Source organism: Panthera tigris, chromosome B1 (assembly GCF_018350195.1).
Source record: "Panthera tigris isolate Pti1 chromosome B1, P.tigris_Pti1_mat1.1, whole genome shotgun sequence".
NCBI lineage: Eukaryota > Metazoa > Chordata > Mammalia > Carnivora > Felidae > Panthera > Panthera tigris.
Window position 1 is genome coordinate 121,877,412 of NC_056663.1, and position 17,326 is coordinate 121,894,737.

The 17,326-nt window shown below is 39.7% G+C and overlaps 1 protein-coding gene across 1 annotated transcript; it reads left to right on the plus strand.

The window, feature by feature from the left end:
• Positions 1-281: 281 nt before the first annotated feature.
• ADH5 (alcohol dehydrogenase 5 (class III), chi polypeptide) lies at positions 282-15,697 on the plus strand. Its single transcript, XM_007080974.3, has 9 exons — positions 282-372; positions 4,768-4,869; positions 6,467-6,608; positions 7,125-7,212; positions 10,899-11,118; positions 11,270-11,530; positions 12,191-12,326; positions 14,932-15,070; positions 15,387-15,697. The coding sequence occupies exons 1-9, from the start codon at positions 361-363 to the stop codon at positions 15,409-15,411; spliced, it is 1,125 nt and encodes a 374-aa protein (XP_007081036.1). The 5' UTR covers positions 282-360; the 3' UTR covers positions 15,412-15,697.
• The last annotated feature ends 1,629 nt before the right edge of the window (positions 15,698-17,326 follow it).

The following is a 17,326-nucleotide window of genomic DNA, read 5'->3' on the forward strand; positions in this document are numbered from 1 at the left end:
CGTTACACGGGGAAAACCCCTTCCTGACACAGATGTTTTGCATCCAGCCGGCAGGTTTCTGCCACAAAGCCGCCGCCCTCCAGCCTGGAGCAAACCCCTCCAGCTTCGGAGGCGACACCACGTGGGCGCGAGCTACAACGCCAGCGGCGTCACACTTCAGGCACTTCCCTTCGCGCCAGACTGGCCTAGCGAGCGCTGTATTCACGCTCCGCCCCCCGGAGCAGGCGGCGGCGGGACCACGCTGAGAGCACGCCCCGCCCACGCCGCGCCCCCCTGCGCTGGGCGCACGTCCCGCCCACATCCCCAGCCCCGTGCGCCCCACCCCGGATGTCCACCCCTCACTGACCGGAGTCCGAGGACATGGCGAACCAGGTAGGGTTGGCTGTGCAGCGCGACCGGGCCCAGGGAAGAGGAGAAAGGAAAAATTGGGATGGAACCCTGTCGCTTGACTGCGCGGGGCCTCGGCCCGTAGGCTGATATCAGCTGCCGGATCTGAAACGGTGCCTCGGGCAAGCTGCTCTGCGGGAAGGAAGGGAGAGAGTCTTTGGGCTCCTTACTTGAAAGGTTTCGAGGCTTTTGGGGCAGCCCGAGGGGGCAGGGGGCGGTAGAAAAGGTTTTAAGAGCGTTCACGTTTTGTGTTTGCAAAAATAAGTAACTTGCATGGAGTCATCTTGCTGGTAGCAGAACTACAGCCAGAGCCCGTGCTCCTAACCCTTAGGTTGTTGTGTTTCATGACTATAATTGTTAATTGAATAATTATGGTGCCACTAAATGTATTTGGCGAAGGCTCTTGGGTCCCTTTCAGTAGTAACATTTTTGAGCACTTAAGGCACCAGAACTTTCCTCTTTTAATCCTACCGTGACGCTTCTGCGAGTATTGTCCCCATTTTGCACACCAAAAATTGAGATTTAAGAGGTTGGTCGACCTTAGTGGTCACATTAAGATAGTGAGCCAGGCCTGTCCCTTTGCAAGGAACTGTACCAGGTTCCTGAAATATACTTTAGACAGTAAAGAAAGGCAGAAATGCACGAGTAACGTGGATAATCAGGCTAAAGTTGCTTAGTGTTTTAATGTTTTGCAAACTTTAGAAAGATTTATGACATTAAATGTTGAGGTTGAAAAGAAATGGTAAACGCTAAACGATCTTTCATACTTAACAAACTGGCAAGTTGTTTTTCTTTATAACGAAGTGCCTTTATTTGGAGAAGGTGAAAAATTATCCTGTGATCATATTTGAAGTAGGGCAAAGTAGATTTAGGGTGGAGCTTTGTTTTAGAATTGTCATTAAAAGGAAAAAAATCTCTCAAGCATTCCTTAAAATAGGGGAAGGGAGTATAAAAACCTAGATTATTGGGGCACCTGGGTGGCTCAGTCAGTTAAGCATCTGACTCTTGGTTTGGGCTCAGGTCCTCATCTCACCGTTGGTGGGATTGAGCCCTACCTGTAGCTCCACGCTGCCAGGATGGAGCCTGCTTGGGATCCTGTCTCTCCCCTCTCTTTGCCCCTCTTCTCATGCTCTCTTTCCCAAAATAAATAAAATTTAAAACAAAATTTTTTTCTAATTTAAAAAGAACTTAGATTATGGATGAATTAGGGGCACCTGGGTAGCTGAGTCGGTTGAACATCTGACTTGATTTCAGCTCAGGTCATGATCCCAGGGTCAAGGGATCAAGTCCCCATTGGGCTTCCTCACTGAACATGGAGCCTGCATAAGATTCTCTGTATCCCTCTTCCCCCTTACTAAAAAAAAAAAAAAAATTATGGATGAATTATATTTATTCTTGTTGCCTAAATTCTCTAGAATATGTGACTATTTTGAATTTGACCTTTGTGATTTTGTTTTGAGATTTATGGTCAGTTGAGGTGAAAACATTCTAATGCAATGTCTGCATATTTTTACCATAAGATTTAGTATCTACCCTTTAATTTTAAAAATAATAATTTCCAGCCTCACCAATTTACACAAGCCACTCAGCTCTCTATATAGTTCAACTCTGCTTTTCCTCCACTCTTTGTTCTAGTTCTAATGAATACTATTTGTTTCTGCAAAGCTACACTATGCCAAGCACTATATTAGTGAGTTTTTATTCATTTTCATTTACTCCTCACAATAGCTTTTTATATTTGTAGGTGTTTAATTACTATGATTTGTAACTAACTTTTTCTCATCCTTGGGTATCCTAGTTAAAAGTGAAGTTTTTTCAAACCCACCAATGAAAGTTAACACTCTTTATCCACTTTGTGCCTCTCCCTTTAACTTACCCTTTTTGTAAGTGTTGACTTTCAGGTCTGTCTCCTATAAACCCAGCAGTTTGCATCCTTTATTCTGTCAACACGTTTCATAAGCATTTTGTGAACTGCTCAAAACTTTTGGGGGTGGGGGGAATGCAAAATAGGTGACAGGGATTAAGAGGTCAAACTCACAGATATAAAGATGTCATGGGGGTATAAAGTACAACATAGAGAATAAAGTCAATAATATAGTAATAACTGTATGGTGGACAGATGATAACTAGACCTATCATGGTAATCATTTCTTAATGTATATAAACATCAGATTGATATGTTGTCCACCTGAAACTAATACAATATTGTATATTAACTATGCTTCAATAAAAAAAAATTTTTTTACCTTTCCTCATTACACCTGATGCTCTAGTAAAGGAGGCCTAGTACTAAATTCTAGTACTGACTAGAATTTCTAAGTCAATGCTATGCTTGAAGTTAGCATTTCTAGCTAATTAGCTTGGAATTTTTTTTCTAGTAGCCACATTAAAATTGGGTTAAAAATGAATAATAAAAAATAAAATTGATTAAAATTTAATCCATTATACAGTAATCCCTCCCTTATCCGAAGTTTCACTTTCCACGGGTTCTGTTACCTGCAGTCATTTGCAGTTCAGAAGCAGGTAATCTTCCTTCTGACCTATTGTCAGAAGGTCATTAGTAGCCTAACACTACATCACAATGCCTATGTCCCTCACTTCACTTCATCTCACCAGGTAGGCATTTTATCATCTCACATCAGCAGAAGAAGGAGTACATACATATAATGCAATAAGATTTTGAGAGAGAGACTATTCACATAACTTACTACAATATAATTCTGTTAATTTACTGTTTCTGATTTATAAATTAAACTTTATCATAGATATGTTTGCATAGGAAAAACATATATATAGTTTCAGACATCCACGGGAGTCTGAGAATGTATCCTTTACAGATAAAGAGGAATTACTGTATTCAAATTACTGCCTTGACATGTAATTAATACTTTTTAAGTATTGAAATACTTTTACTTTTTTTTTTTTTTTTTTTTTACTATGTCTTCATAATCTGTGTATCTTTTACACTTACAGTTTATATCAGTTCAGCTTGAAAGGCACACATGGCAAGGGGCAATTGTATTATATAGCACAGTTAAAAGGGGTAGATAACAGTAATTTTTTAAGTTTATTTTGAGAGAAAAAATGTGAGTAGGGAAGGGGACAGAGAGAGAGGGGGGGAGAGCGAGAATACCAAGCAGGCTCCACACTGTCAGCACAGAGCCCAACGTGGGACTCAATCCCATGAACCATGGAATCATGACCTGAGCAGACATCAGGGAGTCAGATGCTTAACCGACTGAACCACCCAGGTGCCCCTAAATACAGCGTTTTAAAATTCTCCCATTCTGATCCTCCTTATGCTCCTTCCCAGCTTGCAGTTTTGCACTAAACCAGTGTTAACTTAAACCAGCTTTAGTAAAGGAATACCATAGGGTATGTGTTAAGCATTCAGAACCCTTGGATCCTATGGCAGACCTACTGAATCAGATTGTCTTAGAACCTGTATTTTTTTTTTAAAGTATTTATTTTGAGAGAGAGAGAGAGAGGGAGAGCAAGTATCCCAAGCAGGCTCAGTGCTGTCTGCCTGACGTGGGGCTCAAACTCAGGAACCATGAGATCACGACCTGAGCCAAAATCAAGTGTCTGACACTTATCCGACTGAGCCACCTAGATGCTCCAGAACCTGTATTGCTCTTAACTTTTTTAAATATTTATTTTTATTTAGGGACAGAGCACAAGTGGGGGAGGGGAAGTGAGAGAGGGAGACACAGAATCCGAAGCAGGCTCCAGGCTCTGAGCTGTCAGCACAGAGCCCGACACGAGGCTCGAACCCACAAACCACAAGACCATGACCTGAGCTAAAGTTGTACACTCACCCGACTGAGCCACCCAGGTGCCCCCAGAACCTGTATTTTTAACATACTCCTAGAAGATCGTTAAATATTTGACTAATAAAACTTAACCAAAAGAGGCTTTTACAACTGACCATGTAGTCATCTGAATTAAATTTTTTTAGTGAACATTACTTATATGAAATCTAAAAACATGCAAGGGGTGCCTGGGTGGCTCAGTTGGTTAAGCATCCAACTCTTGACATTGGCTCAGGTCATGATCTAATGTTTGGTAGGTTCAAGCCCCACATCGGGCTCTGCACTGAGAGTGTGGAGCCTGCTTGAGATTCTCGCTCTCCCTCTCTCTCTGCCCCTCCCCTGTTCACGCACACTTGCTCTCCATGTCTCTCTCAAAAAAAAAAAAAAAAAATTAATTTTAAACTAATAATCTTAAAAACATGAAAAATAATTCTCCATATCACTTAGAGGTTATGGTTTTTGTGATTCTGCGATATGTTTTCTAAGATTAGTAGTCAGGATCTAAATAAGTAGTTGATTATTAGTGCAGGAGGATAAACAACTTGCTCTCTTTTTTCCCTGATCTCAGGTTATCAAGTGCAAGGCTGCAGTTGCCTGGGAGGCAGGAAAACCTCTCTCTATAGAGGAGGTAGAGGTGGCACCCCCAAAGGCTCATGAAGTGCGAATTAAGGTAATGATATATTGAGGGCACTGGAAAAGGAGACTTACAATGAGGTCTCTGGATAAATGAATCCTCTGTGGATAAATCCCCAAGGACAGCGTTAAAGAGAAAGTATTGAAAGTCCTCCAACCTGGGAATCACAACATCCTCCTCTTACTTTACCTGCTTCACTTTTGCAGCACTCCTGTCCCTCTTTTTAGCTTTTGATGGTGAGCTAAGCAGTCTTCCCCATGGATCACTGGATAACTGCACTCTTTCTTCTGTAGCCTGTGTTTAAGATGACTTTATAGGATGCTCCCCCTTTCTGCCAAGCCCATAATTTAAAATGTATGATGACACATTAGAAACAAAAGAAGAAATGGTCTTCAGTTTTGTTAGCAGAGGTTTCAAATAAGATTTGGGAAGAGGTTCCTGATTTGATTGGAACAACAAGCAAGTGAAGTCCGCTTGCTTGGAGAGCTTTAAAATGTACTGACCCTTGCAGGCAAGAGCAGGGTTCAGGGGATTCATTAGTCTAGTGCTTCTCGGCCTCTGCTGTGTCAGAGAAATGAAGTTACCCTTGGAGAGAACAGTATTGCACAAGGCAGCCAACTGGATATTTATAGCATTCTACACTTGTTTTGATGTAAAATTAATACTTTAAAGTAGTAACCGTTGAATGAAACTAACATCCTAGAAAAAAATAAGCTCTTTTTTGCTGTGAATTAGAGTATCCTTTCCCCATCCTACCTCCAAACAAATGCTCATGCTCCCAGGGATCAAATAGCAGGTTGCAGAGCCCAGGGCCAAATAATTTCTTAAGATCTTTTGCAACCCAGACTTATGACAGTTTATATGTTTTTCTTTAAGTTCAGAAATGAACCTGATTGTGATTTTGCCACTGAAAAAGAAAATATGTCCTGGGATATACTAAGATGAGCTTATGGGGCGCACTGTCTTCCCTGGGAAACAAAACAAATGGCAAAGAATGTTACCTTGAGAGCAGGTACATGGGTGAGAGACAAAGAAGCATAAATATAAACACTCCAAGACTTCCTTTCTGTGCGTTAAATGGTTTGGAAAGATAACCTACTTAAAAGCCAGATAAGAATAAAAGGCTGTTTAAGTAGTAATTGTGTGTGGCTGCTAAAAAGGGAGTTGGTTTCACTAAAAGCTCTGAATTTTGGCCCTAATAAGCAGGCAGGCATATTTCTGCAGTAGTCCATACCTTCTTAGGAGTCACATCTGCCAACAGTCACAAGGATCCCAGCAGTGAAATGGGCTCCTCCCGCTTTGTACACAGGTCATGTTCTCTCCACACCTGTAGGCACAGTGCCCATAAAATCACCTTGTTCACCTTCTTTTGCTAGCATGCACTGAAAAGGGATAGATATACCATGTGTCTTTGCATATAAACACACCATTACTTTTATGTATCACTAAAAAAATGCTGCCAATTCCAATTGTTAAGATACCACAGATTGTAAACACTTGCTGATTTTAAAGATTAAAATATGAAACAAATGTATCTTAGAATCACTGAAATGTGGTATTGAAAATGCCTTTCCTTTGACCTGTATCTCTCTGGATTGCAAGCAAACACCCTTAAATGCTCTTGATCTGCTAGATTATTGCCACTGCAGTTTGCCACACCGATGCCTATACCCTGAGTGGGGCTGATCCTGAGGGGAGTTTTCCAGTGATCTTGGGACATGAAGGGGCTGGGATCGTGGAAAGTGTTGGCGAAGGAGTTACTACCCTGAAGGCAGGTAAGGAGGATATCTGAACCACTCTTAATTTTATAATTTCAATTTATTTCTACAAGGAAATTATTTTTATACATTGTTTCTTTCACAAACAAGTTATCACCTGAGTCATTTTTCAGGAAGAATTTTATTCCTTATCTAGGAAGCACAAATATTTGAGAGTTTTTTTTCTTTCTGATTTTGCAAGCTACTGTCATCTGAAACTATTTAAGTATATTTCCAAAGCCAGTTTGGACCAATTAAACAAGAATTTTTAAAGATTTCATCAGTGAGTCAGTATTTTAAAGCCCATGACCTTGTTCTCCAAGTACAGTTTAAGAGCTTTATCTCAATAAAAATTTTGAAACTTGTGTTTTTTGCATAGTCAGGCAGTGTCTGAATGATGTTATGTAGGTAAAGTTCTGAGTTGAAGTTAACCTTGCAAAGCCACATGAGGAGTGGGGATTTGCAGAGGCTGATGTATCCATTTAGAAACAGATGTCACCTATTCAGAATAACGTCTTTGCATTTGTTTCCCAGGCGATACTGTCATCCCACTCTACATCCCACAGTGTGGAGAATGCAAATTTTGTCTAAACCCTAAGACAAACCTTTGCCAGAAGATAAGGTTAGTATCTTTGTTATTTGGTCCTTAAAATAATAAGTAATTGTGTGGCAGTCTATACAGAGCATTCTCCATGAATTATTTCATTCCAGTTTTATGGCAGCCTCACTATCATTGGTATCCCCGTTTTCATAGATGAAAAAATGAAGATTCAAATTAAGTGGTGTGCCCAATATCATCAGCTATTAGATAAAACAGAATTTTCTGAACCCATTCTTCTTCCATAACATTCGTCTAAACTTGCCAAAACGTATATTAAGGAGGGACATGCTTAAGAAATTAAATAGAAGCTTTTTTGTGAGCCATTTTATTATCCATGAAATCAAAGTAGTGAAACCCATAAGGTTACTAGGAAGACTACAAGAGATAACATAACCCCTTGACACAGAAAAGCTAGTTACTTTATTGTAATAAGGTAACAGCACTTAACTATTCTTTGAGGCAATTTAAGATGTTGTATTCCCCTTTTTACTGAGGTAAAACATATGTAATAAAGTACTATAAACCTTAAGTGTACAGCTCAATGAATTGTTATGTATATACACACCTAATGGTTATAACCACCCAGATCAACGTAGAGAACCATTCCAGCACCCTACAAAGTCATTCATATCCCTTGCGCTTCAGTACCTGCCTCTCTCAAAGGGAACCACTATTCTGATTTCTTTCACTACAGGACTTCATATAAATAGAATCACATACTGTGTGCTCTTTTGTTTGGTTTCCTCATAATGTCTGTGAAATGTGTTTAAGTTGCTCTGTGAATCACCTCTTTTTTATCATTCCAAATATACATCCATTTATCTCTATCCATTCCCCTGCTGATGGACATTTAAGTTGCTCAAATGTTTGGGGCTGTTGTGATTCACGCTGCTGTGAACATTCCTATTCATAGCTCTTAGTGAATATGTGACTACTTTCTCTTGGGTATTTTCCTAGGATTGGAATTGCTGGATGCAATATTGTGATTTCATTCAGATAACCAGATACATATTTCTCATATGTATTGGGGTCTTCTGCCATGGTTTCTGGCTCATAGCTATTAAAATTTAGTAGAATTTCCTGTGATGTGGGCTATAAAAGTGCCTTTGTTATGTTAATGAAGGGGACTTTTGGAAAGCCCTTAGGTAACCTAGGGGTGGCCTGACCTTTGGTAAGGAAAAGGAGGCGTGGAAGTTGAATCAGTCGATGGCCAGTGACTTAGTCAGTCATGGCTATAATGAAGCTTTCATAAAATCCCAAAAGGACTGGGTTCAGAGAGCTTTGGGGCTGGTGAACACGTGTAGATTGAGGAGAGTGACATACCTGGAGAGGGCATGGAAACTCCTCAGCCTTTCCCCATACTTTATCTTACGCATCTCTTCATCTAGCTGTTGATTCATATCCTTTATCGTATCCTTCAATAACTTAAAGAGCACCTGGGTGACTCACTTGAGCGTCCAACTCTTGATTTCAGCTCAGGTCATGATCCTGGGGTCATGGGATCAAGCCCTGCACTGGGGCTCTTGTGCTGGGTGTGGAGCCTGCTTAAGATTCTCTCACCCTCCCTCTGTCCCTCGCTTGTGCTCGCTCTTTGTCTCTAAAATTAAATAAGTAAATAAAAACTGGCATCTGTGTGGCTCAGTCGGTTAAACCTCCAGCTCCTGATTTCGGCTCAGGTCATGATCTCACGCTTTGTGAGTTCAAACCCTGCATCAGGCTCTGCACTAACAGCACGGAGCCTGCTTGGGATTCTCTCTCTCTCTTTTTCCACCTCCCATGCTCTCACTTGCTCTCAAAATGAATAAATAAACTTTTAAAAATAATAACATAGGTGTTTCCATGAGTTCTGCGAGCCATTCTAGGACATTAAAAGAACCTGAGGAAGAAAATCTTTGGAAACTCCAATCTGTAGCCATTGGGGTCAGAAGCACTGGTAACAGTTTCTGCCTTGCAGCTGGCATCTGAAGTGAAAGGTAGGGGGCAGTCTTCTAGGACTGAGTCCTTAACCTGTGGGATCTGATGCTGTCTCCAGGTGGCTAGTGTCAGAATTGAGTTGAATTGCCAGACACCTTGCTGGTGTCCCAAGAATTGCTTAATGTTACATATAAGGGAACACACCCCCACACACACATTAGAGCTGGGTCCATGACTTAGAAGATTGGGTCATACGTAAAAGATCGTGTGTTCTTGAATTTGTTTTCTAGTGCCATTGACAAAATTCTATTTTTGGGAAACAAGATGTCATTCACTATATAACAAGTCCAGTTAATTTTGGCAAAGCTAGAACCAAAATCTCATTTTGAAAGGTAATTTCAAACGCAGTCTAACAACTTGAGACATATCAAGTATAATAATGATATTGGCCTTTTTGTGGCTGCCTGTAGCCTTTCAGAGGGACAAGTCCTTTCAGAGCATGAAATGTATCCCACATCACCTTTTGTTCAAGAAACTCCTCTGAGGTAGAAGTGATTTCTTGCATTAAGGAAGGGTGAACAAACTTAAGTTGCTCTTAAAGATACAACAGTTATCTGTGGTAGAGCTTTGTCACAGATTTGTTTTTTGTTTCTGGTCATATTTTTTTCTCAAAGGAAATGTATTTACTCTTGAGTCTAGAGGCAATCTATTTTCATGTGTGTATTTGTTTATTCCTGTTTATTCCAAAGGATTAGCCTAAGAACGAACATCAAATTATAGTGCATTATTTTGAAAAATAATAAATATTTAATAAGCACTCTGTGCCAGGCACAATGTTAATGCCTTCCATAACACCTCATTTGATTTTATAGCAATCTTTGAGATATGATTGTTTCTCCATTTTTTAGTGAGGAAACTAAGCCACAGAGGTTAATTAACTGGCCCACGATCACAGAGGATTTGACCCAAGTGTGTCTGACTTTAGGACCTGCATTCCTAAGCAAGACATTACATTACTTATTTAGAATATCAAAAACAATTTTTGATACTATTGATCGTACCAGTTGCTTTTGTGAGCTTTTTTCTTTTCCTTTATCTTTTATTAGTGTTACCAACTACACAGGCAACAGACAAAGTTATAGAGAAAGAAGAGATAACCTCAATCCTTGAGGATTGTTAGCCTTTTAACAAAGCCTCCTGAAAGATCTAAATCAGCCAGTTTGGCTGTTTTCATCACCTAATCTGCATAATTGCTCATAATCTCTGTGTAGATTTTGGTTTGGGCTGTATGCTCTAAGAAGTTATATTTGCTCATAGTTTTTTCATGGATTTTTTTTTTTTTAATGTTTGTTTTGAGAGAGCACACAGAGAAGGTGCAGAGAGCCTCACACGGGGCTTCAACTCACATATTGTGAGATCATGACCTAAGCCAAAATCAAGAGTCCGACACTTAACTGACTGAGCCACCCAGGCGCGCCGGTGATGGAATTTTCAAATTATTTCATCTGATCCATAAGTTGTATCTGTTAAATTTTATCTCAATACCCTGACAACAAGATCCAGAAGGATATTGAATGTTGGAAAAGATATGTAGGATTATAAGTCTTTTGTAAGGTTTTCTAATAAGGCATTCCTGAAAGGTGCTAAATTATTAATAAATACAGTAGAAATCTGACTTTGGGGCTTAGCACACTTTCCTGTCTACCTGTCATATTTAAAACTGGTTTTTTTTTTCCTATGGGTTTTGAAAAACCTGATTTTACCCTGCCTTTCTCCTTTTTTATTTTCTTTAGAGTTACTCAAGGGAAAGGATTAATGCCAGATGGTACTAGCAGATTTACTTGCAAAGGAAAGACAATTTTACATTACATGGGAACCAGCACATTTTCGGAGTATACAGTTGTGGCTGATATCTCTGTTGCTAAAATTGATCCTTTAGCACCTTTGGATAAAGTCTGCCTTCTGGGTTGTGGAATTTCAACTGGTTATGGTGCTGCTGTGAACACTGCCAAGGTAAGAGATTGGCCCGGGTTTTAGCTTCCGCCTTCTAGTTTGATACATTGGAGCTTTGCTGGAATAGTGAAATTGGCCCAGTGTGTTAGAAACCTAGTGATTTCCTTGACTCTCGTGCAATGAGTGCCTTACAAACTATGTTTACTATTAGGTGGAGCCTGGCTCTACTTGTGCCGTCTTTGGCCTAGGAGGAGTTGGATTGGCGGTTATCATGGGCTGTAAGGTGGCTGGTGCATCTCGGATCATTGGTGTGGACATCAATAAAGATAAATTTGCACGGGCCAAGGAGTTTGGAGCCTCTGAATGTATTAACCCCCAAGACTTCAGTAAACCCATCCAGGAAGTGCTCGTTGAAATGACTGACGGGGGAGTGGACTACTCCTTTGAGTGCATTGGTAACGTGAAAGTCATGGTAAGTTTTAGCTGCATTCCTTTTTTTTCTCTAGCTTACTTTATTGTAAGACTAGAGTACGAAATACATATACAGAATAGCTGGTAATCGACTGTTTATATTGCTGGTAAGTCTCCCAGTCAGCAGAAGGCTATTAGTTAAATTTGGGGGAGTCAAAAGTTAACGTGACTTTTCGACTGGGTAGGGGGTCAGCTTCCCAACCCTTGTGTGTTTTTCAAGGGTCAACTGTATATCTGCTTTACTAACCTTGAGCAACAGCTTCTCTACACCTCAGTTTCCTCAGGTGCAAAATGCACCTACTTGACATAAAGTCAATCCTCTGCAAAATAGTACTATTCTCCACCTTGCTTCCTTTATTAAAGTCTTTAGAATTTTTAACTAGGATTTACTTTTAAAACTAGACAGGAAATAAAAGCTTTAAATTCTTTCATTTTGTGTTAGTATTTAGCCAGATTAATACATTTTTTAATTACCTTATTAAAACTTGAATAAAATTACATTGACTAAGTATTCAGTTTGATCTTTTTGTTGTCATTTTTTTTTTTAAAAAAAAAAAAAGCTCTGTGCCGCCACCCTTCCCCCAAAAGTTACTTACTGGGGAAGCAGAGATGGCCGGCACAATGCACTGACTCCTGTGATTTGGTCCTCTCTTTCCTGCAGAGAGCAGCGCTAGAGGCCTGCCACAAAGGCTGGGGAGTCAGCGTGGTGGTTGGAGTAGCTGCTTCGGGTGAAGAGATCGCCACTCGCCCGTTTCAGCTGGTAACAGGCCGCACGTGGAAAGGCACTGCCTTTGGAGGTAAGTTAATGGGTGAGCACATTTTCTCTTTTGTCATTTCCATCGGCAGAATTTTAATCCCAGGCTGATTTTTTGTTTTGAGAATTTTCATGGGCTACCTTCATCATTAAGTTGTTGCATAGCTATTTTAATAGGAGGGCTTCACATTCAGTCAGTATTCACCCCTGGGGCTGGGGAGATACTCAACTTCCTCTGAAGCAGGAGACCCACTTTTTACACACAAAAAATCAGTATCCTGTTAATGAGGAAATAGTTGGGGGTTAGGGCAGAAGTTAGAAGTAGGTTCCAGGGATACAAACAGCATTGTCAGCCACACTCATGTTATGGACTTAAAGAGGTTATCGGCATTTGTGCTCATTTTCCAGAGTGTCTGGTTGTCGCTGGATGTAATAATACCTCTTGTCTAAATAGTACTGATTTCAGTAGTAACCAATACAAAGTCTTCAACTGAAAATACTGTATTAGACAAAACTTTATAACAGAAATGAAAAGCTGCCAGACTGATCATTTTTCCCCTTTTGTGGTCCTAAAAAGCGCATGGTGGTTTGGGGTTGCCTAACTACTGATAGAATGCTGAGAAACAGTTTCCATCTGTTTTGCTAGTTGCTCACCTAGGAGGCACAGATCATGCCTGTATATTCCAACAAGTGTGCATGAATGAAATCTAAAGTTTTTGTAGGTTTTTTAAAAAAGTATATTTATATTCTCACCATCCTCTTAGGGAAAAAAAACACTTAGCATGAATTTTCCATAATCTGAACTTAAGGTGTTTCTTAAGATCCCCTATCATGCCAGGTTTTTTGAAGGCCAGAGGAAAAGATCAAGAGGGTATGAGGGGGTTTGGCCGAAGTTTCTGCCTTTATACTATAGAATTCACCATAAAAAATGTCATGCAGACTAACCTCGCCTTTCCAACGAGCTGTATGCCTCACTTGAGTATATCAGAACAGACTTTTAAAGCCACACATCCTCTCAGGTCCTTAGCTGTATTTGAAAGGACATTTTAAGCCTGGGAGACTGAGCCAGGGGGTTGATCATAACCTCTCACCGAAGCCTCATCACCCCAGCACATGCTAGTTGGGAAAGAAGCTGGAGTATTGAGGTGTGATGGGTGTTGTTAACATATGACCCACAGATGTAAATAGAAGTTTTGGACTAACAAATAGAGGTGGCTGTACTTGTCTTGTTACCGGGGATTTAAAGAAGGGGGCACCTGGCTAGTTCAGTTGGTAGCGTATGTGACTCTTGGTCTCGGGCTTGTGAGTTCAAGCCCCACATTGGTCATGGAGCATACTTAAATTAAATAAATAATACTTTTTTTAAAAAAAAGGAGAAAGGAAAAGCCCTACAATTTGTAAGAGAAAAATAATTAGTAGAGGATATAAGGAGGCAGATTTGGAAAAGGCTCAAAAGAGGTTTGAAATGAGCTACAAAGTGTCCCTGGTGTAAAAGGTGGGAAGGTGTCTTTGTTGATTTATTGCTTCTTTCAATACAAGTGAAAGATCGAAGCACCAATTTTGTTTAAAATCTTATATAGCTAAGAATTTCCCACTTTTGTTTTCAGTTTCACGGTTTCTGGTGTGAGATGCTATCCCTAATTTCATTGTTGAATTTAAAACCAAAGAAATAAGAGGTGCCTGGGTGGCTCAGTTGGTTAAGCATCCGGCTCTTGGTTTCTGCTCAGGTCGTGATCTCACGACTCGTGAGTTCAAGCCCTTGCATCGGGCTCTGTGCTGACAGTGAGGAGCCTGCTTGGAATTCCCTCTCTCCCTCTGTCTCTGCCCCTTCCCCACTCAAGCTCACTCTTTCTCTCTCTCTGTCTCTCAAATGAATAAGTAAACTTAAAAAAAAAAAAAAAAAAAAAAAGCTTTAAAACCAAAGAAATAAAAGTCCTGTATTACGTCAGGTTTGTTCTTCCTTAAATGTCGTAATTATAGAATCTTTGCTGTTGTGGAGCCAAATAAGTTTATTCTAAGACTTCAGAGTTCTATCCTGGTATCTTAGAAGTCTCACTTGGCTAAAACCTTAATGAGATTTTAGTAAATCTTAACACAGAAAAAGGAAAATACTCTAAAGGCATTTACTATTTTTTTTAACTAAAGATGTACATTAAATTCTTCTTTCTCTGTATGCTAATTTTGAAGTTTTTCAGTCCTCTTTAATTGATGAGAAAATCAGGGGTTTTTTTTCTTTTTAATTTAAATTTTAGTTAACATACAGTGCAGTATTGGTTTCAGGAATAGAATTTAGCAATTCATCACTTAGCAACACCCAGCATTCATCACAAGTCCCTCCTTAGTATCCATTAACCATCTAGTCCATCTCCCACCAGATCCCTCCACCTTCAGTTTGTTCTGGTGGTTAAGAGTCTCTTGTGGTTTGTTTCCCTCTCTTTTTCCTCCTTCTTCCCGAATGTTCATCTGTTTTGTTTCTTAAATTCCACATATGAGTGAAATCATATATTTGTCTTTCTCTGATTGACTTATTTCATTTAACATAATACATTCTAGCTCCAAAAATTTATTCTCTTAAATGTCTGTCACCCACTAAGTAATAAGCATACTGCAAAGATTTGTTGGAAGAATACATGTGTGATTTCTTTTAGGATGGAAGAGTGTGGAAAGTGTCCCAAAGTTAGTATCCGAATATATGTCCAAAAAGATAAAAGTTGATGAATTTGTGACTCACAATCTGCCTTTTGACCAAATTAATGAAGCCTTTGAACTGATGCATGCAGGAAAGAGGTAAGCTTCCTTGTTAGCTATATATTATAAAATGTAATGACTTGGGGTTTATGGAGAAGGGTAAAAAAATACTTTTAGTGGTCTTAAAAGATATCATTTAGGGGCACCTGGGTGGCTCAGTCAAAGCGTCTTGACTTTGGCTCAGATCATGATCTCATGGTTTGGGAGTTTGAGCCCCACATCTGCTGTTACCACAGAGTCCACTTTGGATCCTCTGTGCCCCTCCTCTCCCTCTCTCTCTCTCTCTCTCTCTCAAAAATAAACATTAAAAAAAAAGATATCACTGAAAACTGTTTATTGCTTCCTTCTCTTACAGCATTCGAACTGTTGTAAAACTTTAAATTCAACAGAGAACATATGTCCATCCTTTCACCTAAATCTTGTGGTCCAACTGGAACAACCAGACAAGCAGGGAGAAGCTCTTCCATGATCAGTCTCTTAGACCTTCTCTACTACTACTTCTAGAGTAACCTATTCTAGGGAGTGATATTTTATGTATAATTCATACATCTCTAATCAAGGACAAAGCTGATACAGTCCTAAATTAGCTTTCTGAACTCTCCTTCACATGAATAATTGCTAGCTTATTAAGAAACAGTCTAACATAATAAAAGTAATTTCCACATATGTGTGAAGTTGTGATCTGTTTTATGCTGGATTCATTCTCATGGTTCCCGTACTTGTTATCTTCGTTCTTTAAAAGAAAGCCAGAGAAAAAAATAAAAAAATAAATAAAGGAAAGCCAGAGGAAACAGGGCAGTGGCGAGTATCTTAGCCTTGCCTTCTTCCATCCTCGGTAACTTGTGTTTAACTTTTAACGGTCTCTGGCCCGTTTACTAAAGAACATTTCTCGGGGCACCTGGGTGGCTCAGTCAGTTAAGCGTCCGACTTCAGCTGAGCTCATGATCTCACCGTTGGTGAGTTCAAGCCAGGCTCTGTGCTGACAGCTCAGAGCCTGGAGCCTGTTTCGGATTCTGTGTCTCCCTTTCTCTATGCCCCTCCCTCACTCTCTCTCTCTCAAAAATAAACATTTAAAAAATAAAAAATAACATTTCCCTCACCATCAGTGGCAAAGTTCATGAGAACCCAGGGCTGTCTCTGTGAGATTACATTCTTGAGAACAGATAACCATGTCTTGTTCAAACTTAAGAGACCCACCCCCCACAATTCCTAGTATGGCATCTGGCCCACAGTGGGCACTAAACATCATTGATGAAGCTACCCTCTGTGCTTAAGTAGGTGTATGTGTGTAGGTGGTGGCTCTATGAATTCTCTCAAGCATAGGAAAAATACATACTGAATTGCAAAGTTCCCAGCTGCTTTTTCAAATCTTAACATTTTACCATCTCTAGACCACCACATTGCCTTTCGTCTCCAGAAGTTTTTTGTGAAATACCTGTTTACATCCTTTCCTCACCACCCAGAATTTGGTGTTTTTCACTCATACATGTTGTCACACTTACTATATGTATCCATTAACTGTCTCTAGTCTTCGGCATTGAAAACCTGATAACTGTCCTATTCTGCAGCTTTCATTTTTTACTCATTGTGATTAATCCATGTGATGCTCTCATTCACTAATTTTAATACTGTGCATTAGTATTCACTTATATGAACTACCATAATTTACCTGCTGCCCAAATGATGGCCTAACGCTATTTCCAAAGCTGTTTCTATATTGCTGACGGCACTGGTGAAACATTCTTGTACATCCTTCTCATGCTCACTGTGTTAGTAATCCTCATTACTTAGGATGTGTAGTTGGCCCTTGAACAACATAGGTTTGAACTGCACAGATTTCACTTATATATGGCTTTTTTACAGTATGGTTCTGTAAATGTATTTTATGATTATCTTCACTTTTTTTTTTCTCTAGCTTATTTTGTTGTAAGAATACCACTTAAAATATTTATGTGTTAATCAACTGTTATCAGTAAGGCTTCCGGTCAACAGTAAGCCATTAGTAACGTTTTGGGGGAGTCGGAAGTAATACGTGAATTTCAAATGCATGGAGGGTCAGCATACCTAGTCCCTGCATTGTTCAAGAGCCAACTGTATATCCTAGGATAAGCACATCTGTACTAGAAACTGCCAACATCGTTCCTCAGAATGGTTGGAAATCTTTACAAATTCAATGAGTGTGAAATGATACTTCATTACTTCAGTTTGCATTTCCCTCAGTTACTAAAGTACTATCATACGTCTGTATTTCCTTTTTTGCGAAGTATCTATTTACATCCTTTGTTCATTTTTCTG